Below are 26,238 nucleotides of genomic sequence, written 5' to 3' on the forward strand. Positions count from 1 at the left end.
CTGTGCAGAAAGCCAATTTGGATAATTTCAGCACATAATTGAATCTAAGGAGCCTCAAAGATACTCCCTAATGGAACCCTTAAAAGTGAGCATATTCACTCTGATTAACCCTGGCAAACAGTCTGTGGTGGAGCGAACCCTGTCTCCTCAAACACTGGAGATAAAACAGGAGGAGAAATGGTTATTTCTTAGGATGATACCATGGTATACAATATGCATGCATTTTTAAATGCAAAGGGAGACTTTTTTTTAAAAATCAAATTCTCATTTTATCAATTTTCTCCCTGTCTAAAAAAACCAGACATCACACTCTCACAAAACTTCATTTAGTTATTTTTGTTTTGGAAAAAATAAATAAATTCAGTTCTTGAACAAGCCCCACAATGAAGAAGATAACCAGATACCTGGATGAGCATAGGCTGTGACTGTTGGAATCTGGTTCTAATTTGAACTTAAATTAAGGTTACATTCTGGAGGAATCCTGGGAGGGGCTGGATCTGGGCTGAGCTCTGGGCTCACTGGCCCCAGGCCACTTACCTTGCAGCCTTCGCATGTGATGCAGCGGTAGTGATAGCCAGTGGCCTTGTCACCACACACCACACAAAGCTCGTCCTTGTCTAAGTAACTGGGGATGTAGCCTGTGAAGGGGGAAAAGGAGGAATATGAGAAAACAGTATCATGCTAAAGTCACCACAGCCAAGAGGAGGGATCAGGAGAGGACAGGAGGAAGGTGGATGAGGGAAGAGGCAAGACTGAACTGTTTTATACATCTTAATACAATGTTTGCTTTGTAGTTTATATCTCGTGGTCATTTAGTTTTAAAAATCCAAGGTAAATGAAACATTTATCAAGAAAACATTTTAAAAGTCATTCCCTGACTTAATAACACTTCCTCAGTATCTTATCCTTCTCTAGGATCTTAGCTCACAGTTACAGAGTTAAGATTCAGCCCAGGATATTCAAATACCTTAAAAACAGGTGTGCTTATTCTTGCTTGTTCAGGTGGGGACAGGCCCTGGAGGCTCTTGGAAGCAATGGGTGTGGCACAGAGGCTGGGATTTGCAATCCAGAGGCTGGGGTGCTCTGGATTCTGGATAACACAGTCTCTTTCAGAAGGCTTATGTCTGAACTTATTCTTAGGAGACTTGATCCACTTTGGAATCAAGGCACTAGGCAATAAATTCAGGAAACTCGATAGCCAGAAAGGTCCTAGGAGAGCAAGTACTTCTGAGGTAAACAGGCCTTCAGTGGTTTGGCCTTCCTCAGGCTCACACTAGAAATTAACAACAGAGACTAAAACCCAGATCTCCTGAATTCTAGCCCTCCAGTGTAAGTTCTGTCAATCTTTTCCTGAAAATAGACAGTTATCTTCAAGTAGAATGGTTAAGGCCATTAAAAAAACAAAAAGGAGGTTCAGCACGCTTGTGATGTTATAATAACACAACCCAACAATGCCAGCTAGTGTGAAATAATAGAGGTTCTACTGATTAAGAAACAGAGAAACTCCAACCATGATAACTCTCTTTATTACTGCACTATTAGTTTATTGGCTTAGAGTCCTTGACCCAGGAAACTAAAGTTTAAAAACACAGACAAAAGCTGTCCACCTCCCACCTGACTTTGCTTCTTTCCTTTCCTTATATATCATGTCTGAACACACAAAAAAACCATTTCAGAAGGGCAAATGCAGGTTCATATGTATCAATGGTTTACCATAGAAGCACAGAGCTTTAGATAAGACCAAAAAAATCAAAATAGGGCCTGATATGTTGGGATGGAGAGGGTAAAGCGAGGAAACAAAATCATTCTTTCTCCTGGTCATGGTCCTTCCAAAGTTCTTTGACTCAGGAAACTGGCGGGTTTCAAAAAAGATGAGCCAGGTTGAAATGACAGATGACTTACTATATGTTTTACCATGACATTTTCATAGATCCTTCATTAAACTAGGTCATTGAGGGCTTACTTTTCAGAAAAAAAGCCATTAAGAAAACAGAAGAAAATGAATCCTTTCTATAGTTACTGCGCGCAGACTTTATTTTAGAAAAATGTCCCTTTGGGGAGGGAGAGAAATGAGTTCAAAGCGAGATTTGGTAATACGCAGGATTATCTTTTTAAATATCACAGCTTTTCTTAGTTTACTTTTGCATCATGCAAACCCTGAGTCATCTGTTGAGTTCACTTCAAGGGTTTCAAAACTCATCAGAGATTTGAATAAAGAGAATTCTGAGGAGGATCTGGGCAGAGAAAAAGGGGAATGGAATGATGTGTGTGTTCATCCAATCATTCATCTATTCATGAAGTTAGAAAACATTTATTTAGTGCCTGCCATGTGCTTGGCACTGTGCTTGGTGCTGACACTATAAAAACAAATAAGACATGGTTTCCTCCTTTGGGAAGCATATGCCTAAGCAACTGAGTTCTGGACTTCCAGTCTGGGTCACTTCTCAACGAGAGAAAAAAAGGTGAAAATGAAGGAAAGAACATGAAAAGATGATCAACACCACTGCAAGAAAGTGCAAACCAGGATCACACTTAACATCCTCTAGGATGGTTATAGCAGAAATGACAGACAACAGCAAATATTGGTGAGGATATGGAGAAATCAAAACTCTCATATATTGCTCAAAGGAATGTAAAATGTGTTTTGGAAAACAGTTGGGCAGTTCCTCCAAAGGTTCAACATAACGTGACATACGACCCGGCAATTCTACTCTGAGGTGTATATATATATATACTCAAGAGAATTGAAAACGTGTGTCTGTACAATAACTTGTATATGAAAGTTCAAAGTGGTGTTATTCATAATATTCAAAAGGTAGAAACAAACAGGGAGTTCCCTGGTGGCACAGTAGGTTAAAGATCAAGGCCGCTGCTGTGATACAGGTTAAGTCCCTGGCCCGGGAACTTCTGCATGTCGTGGGCATGGGCATTTTTATAAAAAAAAATACACACATGCAAAAGGTAGAAAGAACCCAAATTTCTAGCAAATGATGAATGGATAAACAAAATGTGGTACATTTGTACAACAGAATATTATTCAACCATGAAAAGGAATAAAGTACTGTTAAATGCTACAACCTGGATGAACCTTGAAAACAGTCAATGAAAAGAAGCCAGAAATGAAAGGCCACATATCCTATACTTCCATTTGTGTGGAATATCTAGAATAGGCAAATTCATAGAGACAGAAATTAGGTTAGTGGTTGCCAAGGCCTGGAGGGAGGGAGAATGGGGAGTGACCACTAAAGGATACAAAGTTTCTTTTCAGGGTAATGAAAATATTCTGGAATTGTGTAGTGTTGATGGTTGCACAACTCTGTGAATGTACTAAAAACCACTGAGTGAAAAACCCTTGTTTTGTGGGAACGTATTTTGTACATTTTAAATGTGTTAATTTTATAGCATGTGAAACATATCTCAATAAATCCCTTATTAAAAAACAAAGAGAGGGGGAGAATAAAAGAGGGCAGTTCCATTCAACAAACATATATGGAGGGAGGACTATGTGGCTGGTAACCTGCCAAGGATCTAAAGCTGACTAAGTTGTTTTTTTGTTATTTTGTTGTTCAGGGCTGCACTGGCGGCATATGTAAGTTCCCAGGCTAGGGGTTGAACTGGAGCTGCAGCTGCTGGCCTATACCACAGCTATAGCAATGTCAGATCCAGGCGACGTCTGCAACCGACACCACAACTCATGGCAACACCAGATCCTTAACCCACTGAGCAGGGATCGAACCTGCCTTCTCATGGATACTAGCTGGGTTCGTTACCGCTGAGCCACAACAGCAACTCCTAAAGCTACGTTTTGGTTCTTGGGGAAGCTTTCAGTACTTTGGGGAAAACGGACAATGATAGATCGTCTGCCTCTAAGGTGGCAGGTTCTGGGACAGGGTTATCCACAGCAAAAGGGGGAAGCTCTTTGAAAAGACTTCCTGCCCACCTCAGCCTGAGTCCAGGTTGGGCACCCTGTGCTTCGCCAATCGGAGCCCTTTATTGTCTGTATCACAGTAACATGAACTTTTTCCTTCTTTAGATGGTGATCTCTGGTTCACCCCAGGTTTTATTGGTCCGGCTAGAGGGTAGGATCACATCTTGGCACCTACTCTCCCAGTGGATGGCATCACAGTCTCTCTGGATGGTTGCTATCTGCCAATTGCAAAAATGCAAGGGAGGGGGCTTAAATCCGGAACCTGCAGATACAGGCTTGAAGTCTGGAGGTGTGCCTGAAGAGGCTGAGGGTCTCGGCAAGGGTTTCTGAAAGAGGTGGTAATGCAGACACAGGAGCCCAAACTTCCGGTCTCGTGAAAATTGCATTCAAAAAAATTGAATTTTGGTAAAGAAACCAAGATTCTGCTCAGATTAAGGCTAAGACATCCAGATGCAAGCTCACTAAGACCTCATGATCTGGGGACATGCATGCTCACTAATCAAGGAGATTCTGTCTCACTTTCTTTGATGGCTCTGAGCACTGGGTTTACTAGAGTGACACAGGATGAAAGAGGGCTTAAGGGCAATGCCATGTTCCCACAAGAGAAAAATGAAAATCACTATGTCCAGGCCTGTCTGGTTAAGATGCTGTGGCCAAAAGTGGAGAGTTGAAGTCTGAATTTTATACACCTTGCTCAGTTGTCTAAAACCCACTCTTGGCGTTCCCATCTTGGCACAGCAGAAACAAATCTGACTAGGATCCATAAGGACACAGGTTCAATCCCTGGCTTTGCCCAGTGGATTAAGGATCCAGCATTGCCGTGATCTATGGTATAGGCTGCAGATGCGGCTCGGATCTGGTGTTGCCGTGGCTGTGGCATAGGCCAGCAGCTACAGCTCTGACTCTACGCCTAGCCTGGGAACCTCCATATGCTGTGGGTGTGGCCCTAAAAAGCAAAAGCAAAACAAAACAAAACAAAACAAACCACCACCACAACAAGCCCCCCCCCCCTTCATTACACTCAAAAGAGTCTGTGCTTGCTGGTTAGGTTTCCTCTTCACATGATCATAAACCCAAATCTCAAGGTCCACTAGGTAGCTGATGTGCTGTGGCTCAAATTGAAGGAGAAATACTAATAAAATCTATAGGAAAACTCAAGAAGCATTAATTCTTTCCAAATAAATGTTGGGGGAGTTCATCCTTAAGAAGAAACAATATAAACACACCAGCAGGGCTATGTGTCCAGAGAACCCACCAGTTCAGAAGTGTGTAGAACTGGGGGGAGAGTCATAGTGAAAATGCTCAGAAATACTCTGGACCTAAGTAACATTTACCAGTGGTTCTCAGTTGTCAGTCTTTAGGAATTAAAAACAATGTGTATCTTAGTTCAGATTTTTTAAGAAAAAAAAATTACACAAGTAATATAATTCATTGTGGAAAAATTGTGACGTAAGTTAGCAAAAAACCAAATTTACCTACCAACTTTCTACCACAGAGATAACCACTGTAACACTTTGTGTTTCTACACCTTAGATTAGTACGTTTAACTGTATGCTTGTGTGTGCATTGAAACATACACTTATAAAGCACAAGGTAACTTTTCAATAGCAAAGCAACCCTAATTATTAAAACATGCACCTTCCTGGTGAAGGCCCATGGGGTATACATATCTATATTGTGAGGAAAACATCTTTTTTTAAAAATTAAGTTTTCTTGTTAAAGTATAGTTGATGTACAATATTATGTGTTACAGTTGTACAATACAGCAATTCACAATTTTTAAAGTTTACTCCATTTATAGCCCTCATAACATACTGTCCATATTCCCTATATTGTACAGTATGTTCTTATAGCTTATTTTATACCAGAGAGTTTGTACCTCTTAACCCTCTACTTCTTGCCCCTCCCCTTCCCTGCCCCCATTGCTCACCACTATTTGTTCTCTATATCTGTGAGTCTGCTTCTTTTTTCATTATATTCACTAGTTTGTTGTATTTTTTAGACATATAAATGATCTTGTACAGTTTTTGTCTTTCTCTGAATTATTTCACTTAGCATAGTGCCCTCCGAAGTACAGCCACATTGTTGCAAATGGCAACATTTCATTCCATTTTGTGGCTGAGTATATATATATATACACACATATATATACACACACATATATATATATACACACACACACATATATATACATACACACACACATATATATACATACATATATATATACATACACACACACACACACCCTACATCTTCTTTACCCATTCATCTGCTGAGGTACACTTAAGTTGCTTCCATATCTTGGCTGTTGTAAATAACGCTGCTATGAACATTGGAGTGCATGTATCTTTTCAAATTATTGTTTTTGTTTTTGGGGAGTACATACCCAGGAGTGGAATTGCTGGGTCATATGGTAGTTCTACTTTAAGTTTTTTTTGAGGAACCCCATACTGTTTTCCCTAGTGGAAACAAGAGTGTTCCATTTTTCCCATATCCTTGCCAACATATGTTATTTGTGCTCTTTTCTGACAGCCATTCTGCCAGGTGTGAGGTGATATCTTACTGTGGTTTTGATTTGCATGTTCCTGCTGATTTGTGATGTTGAGCACCTTTTCATGTGCCCGTCGGCCATCTGCACAGGAAAGCTGCATCTTGACCTCTTATACCTAGAGATTAGGTATAGTTGATCAGAGTAAAGACTTTTGAGTTCTTGGTATCAAGTGCAGATGGCAGAGACAAGGGAGAAAGAGGTGGAGGTCTTTTCCTTCTACTCTCCCATTTGGGAAGCAATTGTAGTGCAGCTGGACACTGCTTTGCTTGTGGATCCTGGGAGGTCCTTGGGAGGACTGGAGAATATCCACCTGAGTTGGGAAGATGCAGGTCCCTTGCCATCTCTGACCCTATGTGGATGGTTGAATCCATTTGGCCTTAAGTACTTATGAACCCTGGAATCCAGAGGTCATTCAATCTGTCAGTGGAATGGGTTCCTTCTGTTTTCCGACTGCTAGTCTGAGGGGTGGTTTGCTTTGCTCTCTTATTTCTCCCAGATTATCTGCTTGGTGGGTGGATAAATAGGGGATTTAACTGTGTTTTTACAAAGTCATCAAAACCTCTACAGACACATCTCCTTAAGTAGTTAGCTGTGGCTTACATGATCACACTAGTACACCCCACCCATCTCTCTCTTTCCTCTAAAATATCAACTTGGAACCACTTTATTTACTCAAAACAGTCACCACAGGCAACGACACAAGTCCATTATTCATCATTAAATAACTGTCAGCAGGGAGTAAAATCCCACACAGCATGAGCAGGTAGATGGGGACTCTCTCAAGGTGACTGAATATACTGGGCAGCATCGAATGCTAACGAGCTCTCCTAGAGAACCTTGCCATTGCTTGCTCTCCATCCTTTTTCTTTTTCATGCTCCCCAAATGAGTTACGGGCTGGCCACTATGGTGAGCTGAGGAAGGGGCACGCTGCCAGCAGCGGACACTCAATGGATGCCAGTGTTGGGTTCTGCCTAGAAACAAATAAGAGACACACACTTTGGGAACCTTATTGCTCACCTAAGAATTGCATCTGCGCGTTGCCCCAGGTGACTGTTAAAGAAGGGTGGTTAATCATGCCCAGAAAAAAAGTAAGACTCATGACTCTGTGATAGGCCAAGGATGATGTATTTTCCCCAGCTTTTATATCCTCAGATGCATTATTTTTCAGACTAATAAACTATGCTGTCACTTTATCAAACATATTATTAGGAAAGCAAACTCCATCTGTTTGTTCAACAATGGACTTAGAGATTTTTTGAGTGTACACTTGGCAGTGTCTGAGGAACTGCTAAGCATTATTCTGCATATATAATAGGTAGACATGGTAAAATATTACTAGCATTTTTAACCTTTTTTGCAAAGAGCTTTATTAAGTTATAACACACACTCTACCATTCAATGGCTTTTAATATATTTACAGAGTTGTGAAATCATCACCACAATCAATTTTAGGACATTTTCATCATCCCCCAAAGAAATCTGGTAGCTTTAGAGGTCACTCCCTATTTCTCCCAACTCCTCCGCCCGCTCTGCCCTAAGCAACCACTTATCTCCTTTCTGTTGCTTCAGATTTGCCTACTCTCAACATTTCATACAATTGAAATTATACGATACATATTCTTTCGTGACTGGCTTTTCACTTGACACAGTGTTTTCAAGGTTTATCCATGTTGTAGCTAACATTAGCTTTCAAAAATTTTATTCTCAGAAGGACTTGCTATGTGGAAGGGAAAGTTGTGTACATTTGCCCTAGAAATCATGCCATAGGCAATAAGCCTGGCTTCTTGATTTGCACTGAGTACCAATCACTTGGTTTCCCATGAATGGGTAAAATCAGAAGGCTGGCTAGTTTCTCTTCTGAGTGAGTTATAACAGCATCTATTATTTTGCCTTTTTTTTAGGGCCGCACCCATGGCATATGGAAGTTCCCAGGCTAGGGGTTGAATCAGAGCTACAGCTACAGGTCTATACCAAAGCACAGCAAGGCAGGGTCCAAACTGTGTCTGTGACCTACAATGAAGCTCACGGCAACTCTGGATCCTTAACCCAGTGAGCAGGGCCAGAGATGGAACCCAAATCCTCATGGATACTAGTTGGGTTTGTTACTGCTGAGCCACAGTGGGAACTCCCTCTAAGAGCATCTTAAGTTCAGGAAAAGAAGCACTGGCACCCCTTGTTGTCTCAGCAGACTTGTAGTCCTTAGGAATAGAACATAAGGCAGACTGATTCTTTTTTTTAATGTGTGTGTTTTCTAAGTCACTTTATTTATGTATTTATTTATTTATTTTGTATTTTTAGGACTCTACCCACAGCATATGGAGGTTCCCAGGCTAGGGGTTGAATCAGAGCTGTAGCTGCTGGCCTATGCCACAGCCACAGCCACACCAGATCCGAGCTGCATCTACGACCTACACCACAGCTCATGGCAACGCTGGATCCTTAACCCACTGAGTGAGGCCAGGGATTGAATCTGCATCCTCAAGGATGCTCGTCAGATTCGTTTCCACTGAGCCACAATGGGAACTCCTCATTTTATTTTTAAACAAATTATTTATTTATTTATTTGGTCTCGCCCTTGGTATGTGGAAGTTCCCAGGCCAGGAATCAAACCTGCACTACAGCAGGAACCCGCGCCACAGCAGTGACGATGCTGGATCATTAACCTGCTGAGCCTCCAGGTAACTCCTAGGCAGACTGATCTTGGTGGTAAGTGTAAAGGAGAATGAGCTGCCTAGGAGGCTAAATGGAGCAGAGGGGAAAGGAGCTGAGCTCAGAGACTGTTTCCAATCTGGCTAAGCTTACCTTTCACATAAGACCACTTGCCTAGTAAACCAGTCCTGGCATCTAAAAGGAGCAGTGGTTATCACCAGTGGTGGGACATACTTTGGGCAGCTCAGAAATTCCCATGTGGAATTATCAGCTTAGAGTGAGCAAAGAACCCTGAGTGGTGTGAGTCAGGATATCAAATGAGAATGTATTTTCACATCCTTAAGGAAGCTAAACCATTAGCATGTTTTGTCACTCTTCCAGTTTTATATGGAACTTCCTGAAATCATCCCACAGCTCAGGCTCTTCTGATTTAAGCTCCCCCTCCCTCACTGGCACCTTCTTCTTGCTGTCACTTCTTTATATACTTAAAAAAATTGAACAGCTCATCCTTTAGCTTTTCCCCAAGATATAAATCCCGATTCTTTTCTACATTTAATACTTGGTATAATATATACCAAGTTTTGTATCACATTAATATTTAACCCTCTGATAAACACAATATTCATCCATCCATCCATCCATCCATCCATCCATCCATCTAACAAATATGTATGGCTCATTGTGTAAGACATGGGCTCAAACTTGAAGTAGCATTAACTTTAAAGATATTCTTTTATTGCTGTCTGTGAATTCCCAGCAGAGCTGCCCAGGGGCTCCCACTCATGAAATCTTTCCTTGGAACAGCACTGTCTCTCTGCTCTACCTTCACGGAATTACTGAGTACCTTCGCTTTACACATTGCTCTCTGGCTGGCTGGGGGGTGAAGATACCCGAGTCCCAGGTCTTTGAACTCTAGACCATGGGGGGCAGAGAAGGGAAAGGGAAGCTGAAGGTGTTAATCCAGAAAAGGGGAGAGAACATGACGACAAAGCACTCTCAATTTCCTTCATCTGAAAGCCTTAGGGCAGGAAAAGGGACAAATTGAGTTTTAGATGATTTCTTCTGAAAGAATTCCTGAAACTAAACTATATATTTTTTAGGGCTAGGCTTGGGCATAAAACAGTTTCACACACAAAGAGTCCCTAACTAACCTTCCTTCTCCCTGTTCCCATAGACTCCAACATTTAGGAGCTAACATAATCTTACAATCCATGATTACAGCTAAACCATTTGAAGATGAAAATCACTAGGAAAGGGAAAAGATTGGTATAGTGAGTAAGTCAAAATTTTATTTTATTTTATTTTACTTTACTTGTCTTTTCTAGGGCTGATCCTGTGGCATGTGGAAGTTCCCAGGCTAGGGGTCTAATTGGAGCTGTAGCCACCAGCCTATGCCAGAGCCACAGCAACATAGAATCCGAGCCACGTCTGCAACCTACACCACAGCTCACGGCAACACCGGATCCTTAACCCACTGAGCAAGGCCAGGGATCAAACCCAAAACCTAATGGTTCCTAGTTGGATTCATTAACCACCGTGCCACGATGGGAACTCCAGTCAAAATTTTAATCAAAAGGACACACACACTGACAGTCTTCGGGGTTTGGCTTTCAGAGTGTTTAAAATTCTCAGCCAATTTTCAAAACCAGAATTTCATATAAAATCCAGATTTCTTGCTTTGTGTGAAAAATGGGAAGCTCTGGCAATTTCCTTCCTTCTTTCCTTCCTCCTTCCTCCCTCCTTTCCTTCCTTTTTTTTGCGGGGGGGGGTCTTTTTAGGGCCATACTTATGGCATATGGCAGTTCCCAGACTAGGGGTAGAATTGGAGCTGCATCTGCTGGCCTATGCCACAGCCACAGCAACGCAGGATCTGAACCACATCTGTGATCTACACCACAGCTCATGGCAACACTGGATCCTTAACCCACTGATTGGTGCCAGGGATCGAACCCGGATCCTCATGGATACTAGTCAGGTTCATTACTGCTGAGCCACATCGGGACTCAGCATTGTCTTTCCATATGTAAAGAGTTGTTTCACAGAATTTTTATCTTTGTCACAAGTGGAAAGAAAAAAGGAATTGAAAAAATGAATTAAGTGGAGTTCCCATCGTGGTGCAGCGGAAAGGAACCATGAGGTTGCGGGTTTGATCCCTGGCCTTGCTCAGTGGGTTAAGGATCTGGCATTGCCGTGAGCTGTGGTGTAGGTTGCAGACACGGCTCAGATCTGGTGTTGCTGTGGCTGTGGCGTAGCCTGGCAGCTGTAGCTCTGATTAGACCCCTAGCCTGGGAACCTCCATATGCTGTGGGTGCAATCCTCAAAAGACAAAAGTCAAAAAAAAAAAAAAAGAATTAAGATATTTCTGTATGGAAGTGAAAATTCTTATCCCATAACATAGAAACAATGTGTGTGATGGTTGAAAAATTTAAATTAAGTAGTCCTTCTGGAACAACTGTGCCTCTCTCTGATTAGTGTCAGCTCTCTGGTAATCACAAGCTTTGGAGTTTTAGAACCTTGACGCTAAGGAGATCACTTGTTTTAAAAGAGGGGATGGGTTAGAAAGCAGGAAGGTAAAATGTGTTAGAAGAGTGTGGAAAGGGAGAGGGCAGAAAAGGCCCTGTGGCTGCCTCTGATTTTGCTCTGGGAGTTAATTTATGGCACGGGACTTACACAGAAGCACCCAGAGTTAATTCATGTCTTGTATGTTTGAGAAAGATGGGTGCGTTTTCTTTGTCTGAATATTCATTCAGAATGAACTTCAAGGCTATAGCTCTAAAAACATGGATGGCCAGCTGCTCAGCCTGATGTCACATGAAGGCAAGGAGCAGGTGCCTTTATCATCAGGATAATCTCATTTTTGTTTGTTTGTTTGTTTTTGCCACAGTGTGCAGCAGCTTGATGTGGGATCTCAGCTCCCAGACTGGGGATTGAACCCAGGCCACAGCAGTGAAAGCGCCAACTCCTAACCACTAGATCCCAAGGAACTCCCACCTCATTGTTGTTATAAGCTGCTCTGGTCTCCCTGAAGCCACCCCTGCACGTCACAGAGAGGAGAGTAAAGGAGGTTGCTGTCTTCATGTGCTTATGATCTAGACAGAGTTGACATAAATAAGCCTATATGATGAAGACACCCCAATCCAGACAATGGGACCGATCTGTAACACACACATGTAAGTAGCATGTTGCATGTATAGATGGATATGTGTGCTCAAGCATATTCCACTTTGAAACAACTCAACATACAAAAATCTAAACTTTTTGTTTGTTTTTTTAGGGCCACACCCGTGGCACATGGAAGTTCCATGTGCCACGGGTGTGGGGACTGAATTGGAGCTACAGCTGCAGGCCTACCCCATAGCCACATTAATGCTAGATCCGAGGTACATCTGTGACCTACACCACACTCACAGCAACACCAGATCCTTAACACACTGAGCAAGGCCAGGAATCGAAACCACATCCTCATGGATACTAGTCGGATTTGTTTCCGCTGTGCCACAACGGGAACTCCAAAAAATCTAAACTTTTCAATTTGAACGCTGAGGAGGGATTTTTTTTACATTCCAAAAGGAACCTTTACAGGAGATCCTTTGCTTCAGATGTTCTCTACATATTAATTTCTTTAAATGCAGTTTTCTCAACTTCAGGTGATTTTGCCCCCAAGGGGGAATCTGGCACTATCTGGAGACAGCCAATGAGGCGAGGGTTGTATGCTACTGGCATCTAGTGCCTAGAGGCCAGGAGTGCTGCCAAATATTCTACAAGGCACAGGACAGCCCCCCCCACAAAGAATATCTGGCCTCAGAAGTCACTAGCGCCAAGACTGAGAAACTGGTTTAGTACACATTCTGTATAATTAATTTCTTCAAAGAGAGATGATTTGCACAAATGATTCAGCGCTGCTGTACTAGACAAGGGATACTGGTCTTTGAGATCAGGGCCGATGGGGAGTGGGGCTTTTGGAGAGAATGTGGTGCTGGTTAAAGAGAAAAGGCTGGGGGGCTGTGAAATGAATTAGTGACCTGAAATGATGTAGGCTGAGAAGGGCAGGGTGCACACTGCAGTGTGGCTGGGAAAAACCAGAATTGCTTCAGGGGTTGGGAGCAGTATTGAAACAGAGCAGGGCCCTATGGTCCTCCCCCCGCCCCACCCGATGTCCTCCACCTGCCTTTTGTCTGTAGAAAAGCTTTACCCAAAGAATAAGTTTAATTAGAGAAGTGAGAAAGTGCAGAAGCAAAGGAAAGCAAACAAAAGCAAATAGTAATAGTTTAGTCATGAAGCAAAGTCAAAGAACTTAATTCCTTCTCAAGGGCTACAGATAAAATTCTGAGCCATATCCTTTGAACAATTTTGTAGAGACTGAAACCCCACCAGGTGGAAGAAGTTAACTACAAGATGCCCAGGCTGTAGCCATGACACAAGCTGCCACCATTCTTAGAACTGGCCTCAAAGAAGTGGAAAAAAACTGACCTTAGCTGAAGATTAAATGTACTTAAAACTATCAAGATGACACTGATGAGACCACCATGTAACCAATTTCAAGATGACTGTCAGAACTGACTGCTGTTTCTGCATGTCGCCCCCTCCCCAGCCTGTGCAACCCTGAAACTCCCCCTTAGAGCTCTTGCCTACTGACTGTCAGCAGTGGAGGCAGAGGGGGACTCAGCCTTTGGACATGAGTCCATCCTCCTGCCACCTGGGGTTTCTGACCTCTGAAATCAAGTAAACGCTCTTTTTCACCAACCCAGAGAAATTGGCTTTAAAGCAGTGAGCAGCTGGACCCCACTTTTGATGACCGTATGGCAGAAGAAATTGGCTGAGATTTCTGCAATGGAGGGTGTGGGTGGAAGCACAAAACCAGAACCCAAATGGAAATCTTTAGGACAGGGATGTGTTGGTGGAGTCACGGTTTGCTGCAACACGTCATGGAAAGGGTGTGAGACTTTGAGGATGAGCCCTGCAGAGAGGGCAGAGGAGAACTGCCATGGAGTGACCAGAAGGAGAAAACTTTGGGGGAGAGGTGACGGGGCATGCAGAGAGAGAACAGGAAAGCATGGCGAGAAGTATTTGCAGACAAGGAATAGGGTGGGTGGAGTGACCATTTCTGGAGAATAAGGAAATTCTCTTAAGGTGGCTGGAACAGAGGATGCTGAGATGAGCATGGTACCAAGGACAGCGCACAGAAGCCAGCAGCCAGGAGGATGTGAAAAAGGGAGACTACGGATCCTAAGCAAGCACTGGTATTGATATCAACATGAGAAAGGGGGTCTTAAAAACTGGACCAGAGAAGATGGTAGAGCTGGAAGCAACTGGACCTTAGGCTTAAAGCATCTGAATGCTGGGAGCTGAGAAAAAAACCTTTGAGTTCGCGAGAAAGATTTTGTGGAGGGATATGAGGTGGTGGATGTGAACCCCATAAACAGCACTAACATTCCTCCAAGAAGCCTGCTGGCATTTGACTTTAGTTTCTCATAAGACTTGGGACTCTTGCTATTAAGCTTTCATCTCAAGGAATGGCAGTGGATGCTTTAGGATAGGGTTAGGGCATATAATAAAATCTCTGAAGGACTTGTCTTTGATAAGACAGATACCTCAGGAAATGGAAGAAAGAGGAGTCAGCTCATGCTTTTGTCTGCATTTGAACCTGGTTTAGAAACAACTATTGCTTCTTTGCTTGCATTTCTGGGTGCTGAGAGACATTTTATTTAACCTTTTGAACAGCATGTGTACTTTGTGTTTGAAAAAATGGTTCTAGGAGTTTTCTTGTGGCACAGTGGATTAAGGATCCCATGTTGTCACTGCAGCAGCTTGGGCAGCTGCTATGGCGTGGGTTCGATCCCTGGCCAGGAACATCCCCATACCTTGGGTTCAGCCAATAAATAAATAAATAAACAAATAAATAAAATAAAAAATGGTTCTGTGGTTTTCCAGAGTCATGTTGACTCAATAACATTTGGGTGGCAGTGCCCAATTCGAAATCCTAACGTTACATCCTCATCCTTACAATTACATAAGCATGCATAAAAATCTGCTGTTGCATTAACCTCTTAAGTGTTACATAAAATTTTTTTGATTATAGCTGATTTACAATGTTCTGTCAATGAATTTCTGCTGTACAGCAAAATGAGCCAGGTATACATGTATATACATTCTTTGTTTCATATTATCTTCTATCATGTTCTATCACAAGTGCTTGGATATCGTTCCTTGTGCTCTACAGCAGGACCTCATTGCTTATCCATTCTCAATGTAATTGCATCTGCATATTAAAGACATGATGCCTGCAATGCTTAGTTCATTGGGTGGATCAATCCTATAGGTGTTTAAATTAAGCAAATTCAACTAGAGAGGAAGAGTAGGAGCCCGAGAGAGTGGGGGAGAGAAGGAGAGACTGAGAGCAGGGTAGAGAGAGGAAGTAGTAGGGGAGAGAGACAAAGGGAGGGAGAAGGGGGAAGGAAGGGAGGGAGAGAAGGGCTGAGAGAGAGAAGCTGAGATAGTGTGTGATGATTTCACTTTCAAGTTCATGGGAGTCATTACGGCAATGAGACTCATAAATCTTCCTTTTTTGGGGTTTCCTTTCCTGTCTGCCTCTCCCTGGACTGCATGTGATTCTAGAGTTTAAAGGTACTTGCTTCTAATGTAGTACTTCCGCCCCCCCACCCCCCAAGGGCAGCCTTTGGAACCTCCTTATCTCCAACTCTACTGTAGAGCAATTCTTCTTTAACTTTCATTTTTTATTTTTTTTTGTCTTTTTGCTATTTCTTTGGGCCGCTCCCGCGGCATATGGAGGTTCCCAGGCTAGGGGTCTAGTCGGAGCTGTAGCCACCAGCCTACGCCAGAGCCACAGCAACGCGGGATCCGAGCCGCGTCTGCAACCTACACCACAGCTCACGGCAACGCCGGATCGTTAACCCACTGAGCAAGGGCAGGGACCGAACCCGCAACCTCATGGTTCCTAGTCGGATTCGTTAACCACTGCTCCACGGCGGGAACTCCTTTTCTTTTTCTTTTTTTTTTTTTGTCTTCTTCTTTAACTTTCAAAAAGGCTTAGGAAATTCTAACTAGAGACCATGTTTCTTTGGGGCTTAATTCTTGTTTTTAATCCAGTCCTCTTGATATGGGGGTCACTTCAAATATCCCCTACCTTACCATTTCATTTCCATTTCTAATATTTACACAATTACTCACATGCAGTTGACAGTGCTGCAGAACATGAAAAAAAAAAAAAAAAAAAAGATTTGGCTTCCTGACCAGGGGCAGAGGGACAATGAAAACAGATAGAGAAAGGACAGATCTAGGTGGAGTTCCTGCTTCCATGATTCATTTTTCTTTCTACAATGCTAAGAATGTGGCTGTAGAACAAGCACATGTGACATCAAACCCCTGAACTGAACAGGACAAACACACCCCATCTCCTTGATCCTGGCTCAAAAACAGGAAGTTCTTACTCTCTTGGCCCTGATAACCAACGTGGATGCAGACACACAAGCTACTTTTGGGACATGCAACTCCTACAGTGATGGTACAGAGGATGTTAGGCAAAGAATCCTGTGGAGGAGGCTGCACAGGACAGACACTCCAAGTTAGGATTCTGCTGAAACAAACCCAGAGGCAGGCCGGCCAAGCTGCCCGCAGAGCGGCCAGACTCAAGCAGTTTGGGGACTTTGGAATGCAATTGGAATTTCTGGTGGAAACAGCCAGCACCCCCTGCCAAAAAAAAAAAAAAAAAAAAGGACATCAACTTTTAGTTATGCTGAAACTTTGGCCACAAAGGAGAAGACACAGCACCATGGTTGCCAATTCTCTTCCCCTCTGTCGGATTTCTATACTTAATTCCCCCCTTCCTCCTGAGCTGAGGCCAGGGAGAAAGAAGTGAAGCAGAACTGGGTGTATTGGCTGATTTTAACATGACAAACCGTGGTTGTGTTATTCAGAAGACAAAAAAAATAAGGTACTTGTATCTTCTTAGCGATGGCTAGAGTTCTCTTTATTTATCCCTAACTTTAAAACATCAAACATGTGTTTTCTCCCATACGAAACAAGAGACAGACATTCACATTCTGCGTTTCAGTCCCTCTCAATGTGAAAATTATACTCCCTGCCTTAAAGTTTTATTTTATATTTGATTCAATGAACTGAATTTGGACTCTCCACTAATTCAGAGTCTCAGTGCTTCAGGAGCTCGATAACTTTTCCTTCTCTTGGCTATAAATGTAAAAACAGAAGAACACCACCAAGAGAACTAAGTCATTCTAAAGTCTACTATTGAGATAACCAGTCTTGTCATTGGGTCCTATCGCCTTCCTTTATTTCATCGGTGTGTACTTCTAACACATTATTTTTAAAAGATTATGATCATTCTCTGCATGCCAGAAAACTCCAATTAAAGGCTAGAGAATAAGCCACTCTTAACAAAAATAATGAAAAAGTTTAGACAGCTGCATTATTGAAGAGTGTATAGAGCTGTTGTGACAGCGACAAGCACAGATGAAGCAATTATGAATTTCATGAAAATAGATAAAAATCCAATTGGAATAATGAGGCCTGCCTCGCTGAACACCTGTTTATAGTCTTAATTTTGCCTTAAGGAGATACTACTGATGTTCTCCAACAACAACAAAAATCAATAATGGATCAATATGGATAAACGTGTTGGGTACGACCTTTTGTCCTAAGAGACAGTTAACAGCTGGGTTTAGTTTTACTGGGATTTACTTAAAGACTTGTAACAGTAAATAATGGCGCATTTAAGAATATTTGCCTGCTTTGGTTTAGTGAGGTTGGCAGGTGGCTGTGGCCTTTCAATGGCATATGGCTTTGAGAAATTACATCAATATATGCATACAATGTGTCTTAGCCTCTGGTTCCCTGCGTCAAGTTAATTAGTAAAGAATCACTGGTTTAAATTTTATAAGCAAATATTCTCTAGTTCCCCGGGTGAAGAAAATGCAGTGAAAATACTGAAGAAAAAAGAAGAAAAGTGTTTAAAGTTTTGCAAGAATTTTTAAGAATAGGAGAATGCCCAAATACAGAGACAGAGCAATATTTTCTTGAGATCTTACATTATGAAAAGCACATTATAAGGAGGCAATGTTAACTTCTTTTCAAAGATAAATTACTTATAAGTGTAATATGAAATGAAATAGAAAACATACGATCTATCTCAAATGTTCCCATTAGCGGATTTCCACCGTGTGCCTCTTGTATTAAATGAGAAATTCTGATGACTTTTAAGAGATGTGAAGCTAAATGAAAATGCAGAAGAACGATTCTGAATATGTTTTATGCTGTAATTCCCTTTGTATTTCATATTTGTAAGGTATGGAATAGCACAGAAAATAGAAACAGTGTATGGTAAAAACTAAACGGGATTTTACTTTTAGTTTTTTTTAGATTATAATTGTCTTCAAAATGGGCTACTTTTAATTGTGGAGCCACTTTAAGAAAAGCAAGCAATAATATTCATGGGAGCCACAATCAAATGAACCGCGTTATATTTTAAGATCACTTCACAGAGAAATTCATCTTTTGAGATCATAGGGGCATTATATTCTTGCAAGTTATGGAAACCTGTAAATTTGGTTTCCTCTGCAATGTGGATTGTACACAGAAAAGACAAGTTTCTGGCATCTTTGTGTTAGAATTTACGCTATTTCCAAAAGCTTTCTAGCTGGCAATTGTTTTTAAGTTCCTTGAGTACTACCTGTTTGCTGCTTTTATTTTACTTTTTGGTAACACTAAGACATGTTCTACCGACAGAGAATTAAACAGCATTGGAAAGCCGCAGTGTCTATTAAAATGAATGGATATTGCACTTATTTGAATACTAGCTATTTCAAAGGCTATTTCACTTTCCTTCGTACAGAGAGTTCGTTTGGCATGACGGCAGACACGTCCAACTTCAGGGACACAGCAGCAAGATAAGGTGGATCAGTTTCTTTTTGAGTTTTATGTTCTTAACGGCTTGGTATGATGACAAGTGGATTCCTTACAGTTTACATGGCTAAGTAAATAGGTTAAGAAGAACTTTTACAAATCCCAACATATCAACATTATAGCACAGTCAGAAAAATCGCTAAAATAATTGACTGATTACCTAAAATAAACTTTTGAAACGAAGTGCCAAGAAAAAGTCAAGGAGTTTTTGATCTGAACCTGAGCCAAGGAGAAGGATCCCACTCCAAACGCCAGAGTCCTGTCCACACAGGGGAAGACTTTACGTATCTTCCTTAGCAAAGAAGCTGACAATTTTCAGTTTGGGAAGCGCGCGCACACACACACACACACACACACACAAACACACACACACACACACACACACGATATATACAATACACACAGTCTAAAAAGCCCACTCAATCCAGCTTTCCTAGATAAAGAAAAAAAATGCTTGGAAATCTTTGTTATTCAAGGACCCCTTTCAATCACTTAGCAACCTCTCTTGAGATCCTGCTCTTTTTAATTTCAAACATTCAGCGTTCAAAATCAAAGGTCTGATGAGGCGGATGCAAATGGTAACTTTAAAACACCGCAGAGACACCCATGGAAACTCTGACCCAATGCAAGTAAAACAGTCCCTACCTTTTTTTTGAGAGTACGCTGGCGACTGCGCTTGAGAAAAAGTAGGCTTTTCTTCCGTGAAATAGTCAGGTTGGCTGTATTGATTCAGGGCCATGTCCAAGTCAGAGTCCTTGCTTTTCAGCACGTTTCCAGGGTAACTACAGGTATAAGGCTGATTCACTGCCCAGGCCTGTTCCATATATATGTTGTTACTGGGCACAGCCTGAGCGTTGCCACCACTGTAACCTGGACTGTCTTCGAAATATGTGTAATAATCAGTGGCCTGCATGTAGCAGTTGCTGCCGGCAGCTGGGTGGACTTCATAGAGTTCTTGCACGCAGAAGTTCATGTTGTTAACTTGATTCCGTTTCTACTTTACATAACACACGCACTCTATGCATGCATCCAGCCCATACACCCCGGGAGCCGGGCATATACGGCGAGAAGAGTACAGCCATACACACGAAAGGAGAAGGGAGATGAATAAACACCACCAGCCACACGGCAACCCAGCCTGCTGTACTTTGGAACAGCACCCGACGTGCTAAAATCCTATTTAGGTGGAGGTGTCTTTGGAGCGCTCCTGCCATTCAAACATATTGGAAAGCAGATTTCTGACTATCCAAGGTCTTAGGCTGTGAATGAAGCTAATTCCTGGGGAAGATGGCAGGCAGGTAGGGCTGACCTCCACCCAGCCAGAGGAGTAACAGCAAGGAGGTTTCTGTTGCTCCGAAGCTGGGAAGATCCATTTTATACGCTGTTTTTAACCCCTTTCAACATGATCAGAAAATGATTACTCATTGTTATGTCACTTTGCTTGACAACTTAAGCATGACACTCACTATACTGACATCTTAGAGAATATCCTTGGATATGCAGAAAATCCGAAAATCAATAATCTAGTTTATTAGCTCGGACCAGAGAAAATCCAAAAGTAACGAGCCTGATGACTGATTCCAGGAAATTAATCTAGGCACACAAATGTTAGAGGTTACATCTGTCGTTGAAGGCTCCCGACGGGTTTTTAAAGCAGGATTCAACCACCTTCCTAATGACACAGAGGACACACAGGTTTTTATAACATGCTCCGGGAGGCACATCTGAAAACACTGCTGGTGTCGGGGAGTGAGTTCTGCTCTGCTCCTTGTTCCTGGTGATTTTCTACACCATTAGCCTAATTGACACAGGACCTCAAGCTTCACTCCGCTCTGCTCATTCTTTCCTGGTTGTGTTTGTAAGTACACGATGGAGGCGGCTGTGCCTGGACTCTAAGGGAGGAGCGTTAGCTCGGAGAGCAGTGTCCCCCTTCTGATCGTGAGTGACAGCAGTCTTCCCAGTTGCCCGTGGAAACTGTGTACAACCCTCATTTTACTCCCATTCGAATTGGCTCTCGAGATGATTATTGAACTTCATTGTGATTTTAAGTAGTCTCCACGCACTTGACATTGATAGTGACCCCCCTGAAAGGGAAATGTATTTTCTAGGGGAATCACTGTATCCCTTAAGTAAGACAAAAAGAAATATCCAACTAGGGCATAAATGTTTGCGAAGATGATGACTAATGGTATTCTCTCCATGCGGATGATGGTGAGCATGTGCATTTTAGACCATGATTCAGAAGAGGGCGGGCGCTGCTTGTTTTGAAGGTGGAGGTTCTTTCTCATTCTTCTGGAGACTCGGTTTGCAGGGCTGGCCTGTCCCTAAATGGGTGACCTGTTGGTATTTCCCTCCTAAGGGACCACAGACAGTGGAACATTGTACTATTCAACAGTGACACCTCCACTTTGGATGCAAAGCTCCAGCCAATGGCAAGGTGGAATTTGAGGCAGGAACTTAGGACCAGAGAAAGGAGGGTATTACAGTCACTCAACAAACATCTCTGCAGTGTCTGTGAAGTACAACAGAGAAGTGGGGGGAGCAGAGGGGGCCATTCAAAAAGCCAATCATGGTCCCTGCCGCCAAGCAGCTTAACAGCAGGTGTATTCAATAGATAGTCAAGTGGACCAGAGTTGGGAAGGGTGTCTGTAAGTGCTGACTATCTAACACCACACAGTAAAGGGCCATTGATTCAGGGAAGAAGGTCAACAATTAGAGAACAAGCAGCAGATGAGAGAAGATGACGGAAGAAACCCAGCAGATCCCGTGGAAGTTTCGTAATGAGACTTCTTGGAAAACAGCACCTGAACTGACAAAGGAATTTTTAAAACAAGCAAAGGAATTTTCTCCAAATTGGCACATTTGAACCCAAAAAGAACTGCAACATCCTAGAAAGCATGAAAGGAACCATAAGGAATAAAGAGCACAGCTAACATTTCAATAGCGTTTTTTTTTCTTTTTTTTTTTTTTACTCTCTGATGACTGGTAAACTAAATAAAAGATTTATTCACAAGTGTTTTTTTAAGAACATATACACATAACATTACAATTAACATTTTCTCCCTACTGAAAATGTCAAAACATTTCATTGGAAGCAATAACTATTTTCTGAAAACCCCAGGAAAAAAGGATCCAGGCCTTATGTTTTTTTTCTCTGATCTCATTTATTTATCTCAAATTTCCCCAAACTAATCTGAAAATTAACCTTTCAATAAAGCAGTTTTCTTTCCTGGCAAACACATATGTTCCAAGACCTCTTTTTCTGGTTAGAAGCTGCATGTCAAATCCATCCAAGTTTGCAGTTTTGCCCACTGCATTTCCTGGCTCCCTTTCTATTTCACTGAAGGCACAAATCCAAGCAATTTCTTGCTTTTCACCAGTAACAATATCAACGAAAGCAAGAGTCTCGAATTTCATCACAAAGGAACACTTCAAAACAATTTTCCAAAATCTCTAAATGTGCTTGAGAAAACAGAGTTTTCTTCGGCCCTAGAATTGGATCCACATTCTGCAGTGAAGAAAGAAAAAAGAGCCTTTCCAAAACGTTGATTCTCTCTGTCTTCACTAAACATTTGGAAGACCTTTGAGACTCAATAGCGGTTTTTTTGGTTGCTTTATTTTTTGGCCTGTACCCATGGCATATGAAAGTTTCCGGGCTAGGGGTCTAATTAGAGCTGCAGCTGCAGGCAACGCCGGAATTGAGCCTCATCTGTGACCTACACTGCAGCTTGTGGCAACACCAGATCCTTAACCCACTGAGTGAGGCCAGAATTCTAACCTGCAATCCTCATGGATGCTAGTCAGGTTCTTAACTTGCTGAACCACAACAGGAACTCCTCAATAGCATTTTGACCAAATGAAAACAGGGCTGAATTCTCTCAGGAATCTTATATTATTATTTTTTTTGGCTGTGCCCATGGGAGATGGAAGTTCCCAGGCCAGGGATCGAACCTGCCTCACAGCAGCAACAACCGCAGGATCCTTAACCTGCTGCGCCACCAGGGAAGTCCTCCCTCAGAACTCTTAGAATGGGAAACAAGTTTTGAAACATATTTAAGAGAACCTACTTCGCTAACTTTTCTCTTTGGTGGAAAACAAACGTTTCTGAAATGTAGTCTTCTTGGACCAAGTGGGGAGACTCTTTTCTTTAAAGGAGCGACGCTCTCATTCCTGCTAGCTGGAGATGGAGTGCCACGCTGGCACTGAAGTTGAAATATGGCCCCTTGCACCCTGACAGGAGCAATCACCACGCTGCCACTCGTGATCGATCCAGGCTGCTTCTTTGTGAAGCCAATAAAGCCATTTAAACATGTTATATGTCACAAATGAGGTGAGCTTGAGTCAGACTGTGTTCTTATTTCCCTGGCTGACTACTCTAATTTAGTTACTTCGAGAGAAGCTTACGAGTTATTTGACCCATAGAGCATCAAACTGCCTGTAAAGAAAAAAAAAAAAAGAAAGAAAGAAACTCAGAAGGGGCTTTAATAATTCTCATTAGAAGTGTTTCGATCAATAATAATTTATTATCTTAATACACTTTTGTCCTTGGAGGGAAGGAAATCACGTAAAGGGGTAAGAGTAACGATCTTGCTTGGGAAACCTGGTAGGTAAGCAACAAATCCTTAAGGTCTCTGAAGGAGACCTGTTTCCCTCTTTTGGTCTCTCTTTCCTTCTCCTTTCAGCTGTGTTTCTTCTCAAGGTTGCATGTTGGAATCACCCATAAACTTTAATTAATTAATTAATTTTCTTGACCACGCCCACAGCATGTGGAAGTTCCCAGGCCAGGGATCAAACCCAAGCCACGGCAGTGACAATGTTAGATCCTTAACCTGCTGTGCCGCCAGGGAACTCCACCTGTAAATTTTATTTTATTTATTTATTTTTTTGAAAATCCAATTATTTTTATTTTCTTTTTATTTTTTAATTTTTTTATTTTCCCACTGTACAGCAAGGGGGTCAGGTTATCCTTACATGTATACATTACAATTACAGTTTTTCCCCCACTCTTTCTTCTGTTGCAACATGAGTATCTAGACATAGTTCTCAATGCTATTCAGCAGGACCTCCTTGTAAATCTGTTCTAAATTGTGTCTGATAAGCCCAAGCTCCCGATCCCTCCCACTCCCTCCCCCTCCCATCAGGCAGCCACAAGTCTCTTCTCCTCGTCCATGATTTTCTTTTCTGAGGAGATGTTCATTTGTGCTGGATATTAGATTCCAGTTATGAGTGATATCCTATGGTATTTGCCTTTCTCTTTCTGGCTCATTTCACTCAGTATGAGATTCTCTAGTTCCATCCATGTTGCTGCAAATGGCATTATGTCATCCTTTTTTATGGCTGAGTAGTATTCCATTGTGTATATATACCACCTCTTCCGAATCCAATCATCTGTGGATGGACATTTGGGTTGTTTCCATGTCCTGGCTATTGGGAATAGTGCTGCAATGAACATGCACATGCATTTGTCTCTTTTAAGTAGAGTTTTGTCCGGATAGATGCCCAAGAGTGGGATTGCGGGGTCATATGGAAGTTCTATGTATAGATTTCTAAGGTATCTCCAAACTGTTCTCCATAGTGGCTGTACCAGTTTACATTCCCACCAGCAGTGCAGGAGGGTTCCCTTTTCTCCACAGCCCCTCCAGCACTTGTTATTTGTGGATTTATTAATGATGGCCATTCTGACTGGTGTGAGGTGGTATCTTATGGTAGTTTTGATTTGCATTTCTCTTATGATCAGCGATGTTGAGCATTTTTTCATGTGTTTGTTGGCCATCTGTATATCTTCTTTGGAGAACAGTCTATTCCGGTCTTTTGCCCATTTTTCCATTGATTGATTGGCTTTTTTGCTGTTGGGTTGTATAAGTTGTTTATATATTCTAGAGATTAAGCCCTTGTCAGTTGCATCATTTGAAACTGTTTTCTCCCATTCTGTAAGTTGTCTTTTTGTTTTCTTTTTGGTTTCCTTTGCTGTGCAGAAGCTTTTCAGTTTGATGAGGTCCCGTGGGTTTATTTTTGCTCTAATTTCTATTGCTTTGGGAGACTGACCTGAGAAAATATTCATGAGGTTGATGTCAGAGAGTGTTTTGCCTATGTTTTCTTCTAGGAGTTTGATGGTGTCCTGTCGTATATTTAAGTCTTTCAGCCATTTGGAGTTTATTTTTGTGCATGGTGTGAGGGTGTGTTCTAGTTTCATTGCTTTGCATGTTGCTGTCCAGGTTTCCCAGCAATGCTTGCTGAATAGACTTTCTTTTTCCATTTTATGTTCTTGCCTCCCTTGTCAAAGATGAATTGACCATAGGTGTCAGGGTTTATTTCCAGGTTCTCTATTCTGTTCCATAGGTCTGTCTGTCTGTTTTGATACCAGTACCACACTGTTTTGATGACTGTGGCTTTGTAGTATTTCTTGAAGTCTGGGAGAGTTATGCCTCCTGCTTGGTTTTTGTTTCTCAGGATTGCTTTGGCAATTCTGGGTCTTTTGTTGTTCCATATAAATGTTTGGATTGTTTGTTCTAGTTCTGTGAAAAATGTCATGGGTAATTTGATAGGGATTGCATTGAATCTGTAGATTGCTTTGGGTAGTATGGCCATTTTTACAATATTGATTTTCCCAATCTAGGAACATGGACTATCTTTCCATTTCTTTACATCTTCTTTGATTTCTTTGATTAAAGTTTTATAGTTCTCGGCATATAGGTCCTTTACCTCCTTGGTCAGGTGTATTCCGAGGTGTTTGATTTTGTGAGGTGCAAATTTTAAAGGTATCGTATTTTTGTATTCCTTTTCTAATATTTCATTGCTGGTATACAGAAATGCAACTGACTTCTGAATGTTAATCTTATATCCTGCTACTTCGCTGAATTTATGAATCAGTTCAAGTAGTTTTGGGGTTGAGTCCTTAGGGTTTTCTATGTATAGTATCATGTCATCTGCATACAGTGACAGTTTGATCTCTTCTCTTCCTATATGGATGCCTTTTATTTCTTTTGTTTGTCTAATTGCTGTGGCTAGGACTTCCAAAACTATGTTGAAGAGCAGTGGTGAGAGTGGGCATCCCTGTCTTGTTCCAGATTTGAGTGAGAAGGCTTTCAGTTTTTCCCCATTGAGGATTATATTTGCTGTGGGTTTCTCATAAATGGCTTTGATTATATTCAGGAATGTTCCCTCTATACC

General features: G+C 41.8%; 1 protein-coding gene across 21 annotated transcripts in view; it reads right to left on the reverse strand.

Annotated features, from left to right (window-relative positions):
• The window catches only part of THRB (thyroid hormone receptor beta), a 459,872-nt gene that overhangs the window by 42,495 nt on the left and 391,139 nt on the right, over positions 1-26,238 (reverse strand). For 20 of the 21 annotated variants that reach the window (XM_013981419.2, XM_021071429.1, XM_021071425.1 and 17 more), the window contains one exon: positions 538-638. In XM_013981419.2, the coding sequence (XP_013836873.2) occupies positions 538-638 (101 nt within the window). Of the gene's footprint in view, positions 1-537; positions 639-19,713; positions 22,015-26,238 lie in introns of those variants that run through there. The other variant, XM_013981418.2, reaches the window with a different exon arrangement.

Source organism: Sus scrofa, chromosome 13 (genome assembly GCF_000003025.6).
Source record: "Sus scrofa isolate TJ Tabasco breed Duroc chromosome 13, Sscrofa11.1, whole genome shotgun sequence".
Lineage (NCBI taxonomy): Eukaryota > Metazoa > Chordata > Mammalia > Artiodactyla > Suidae > Sus > Sus scrofa.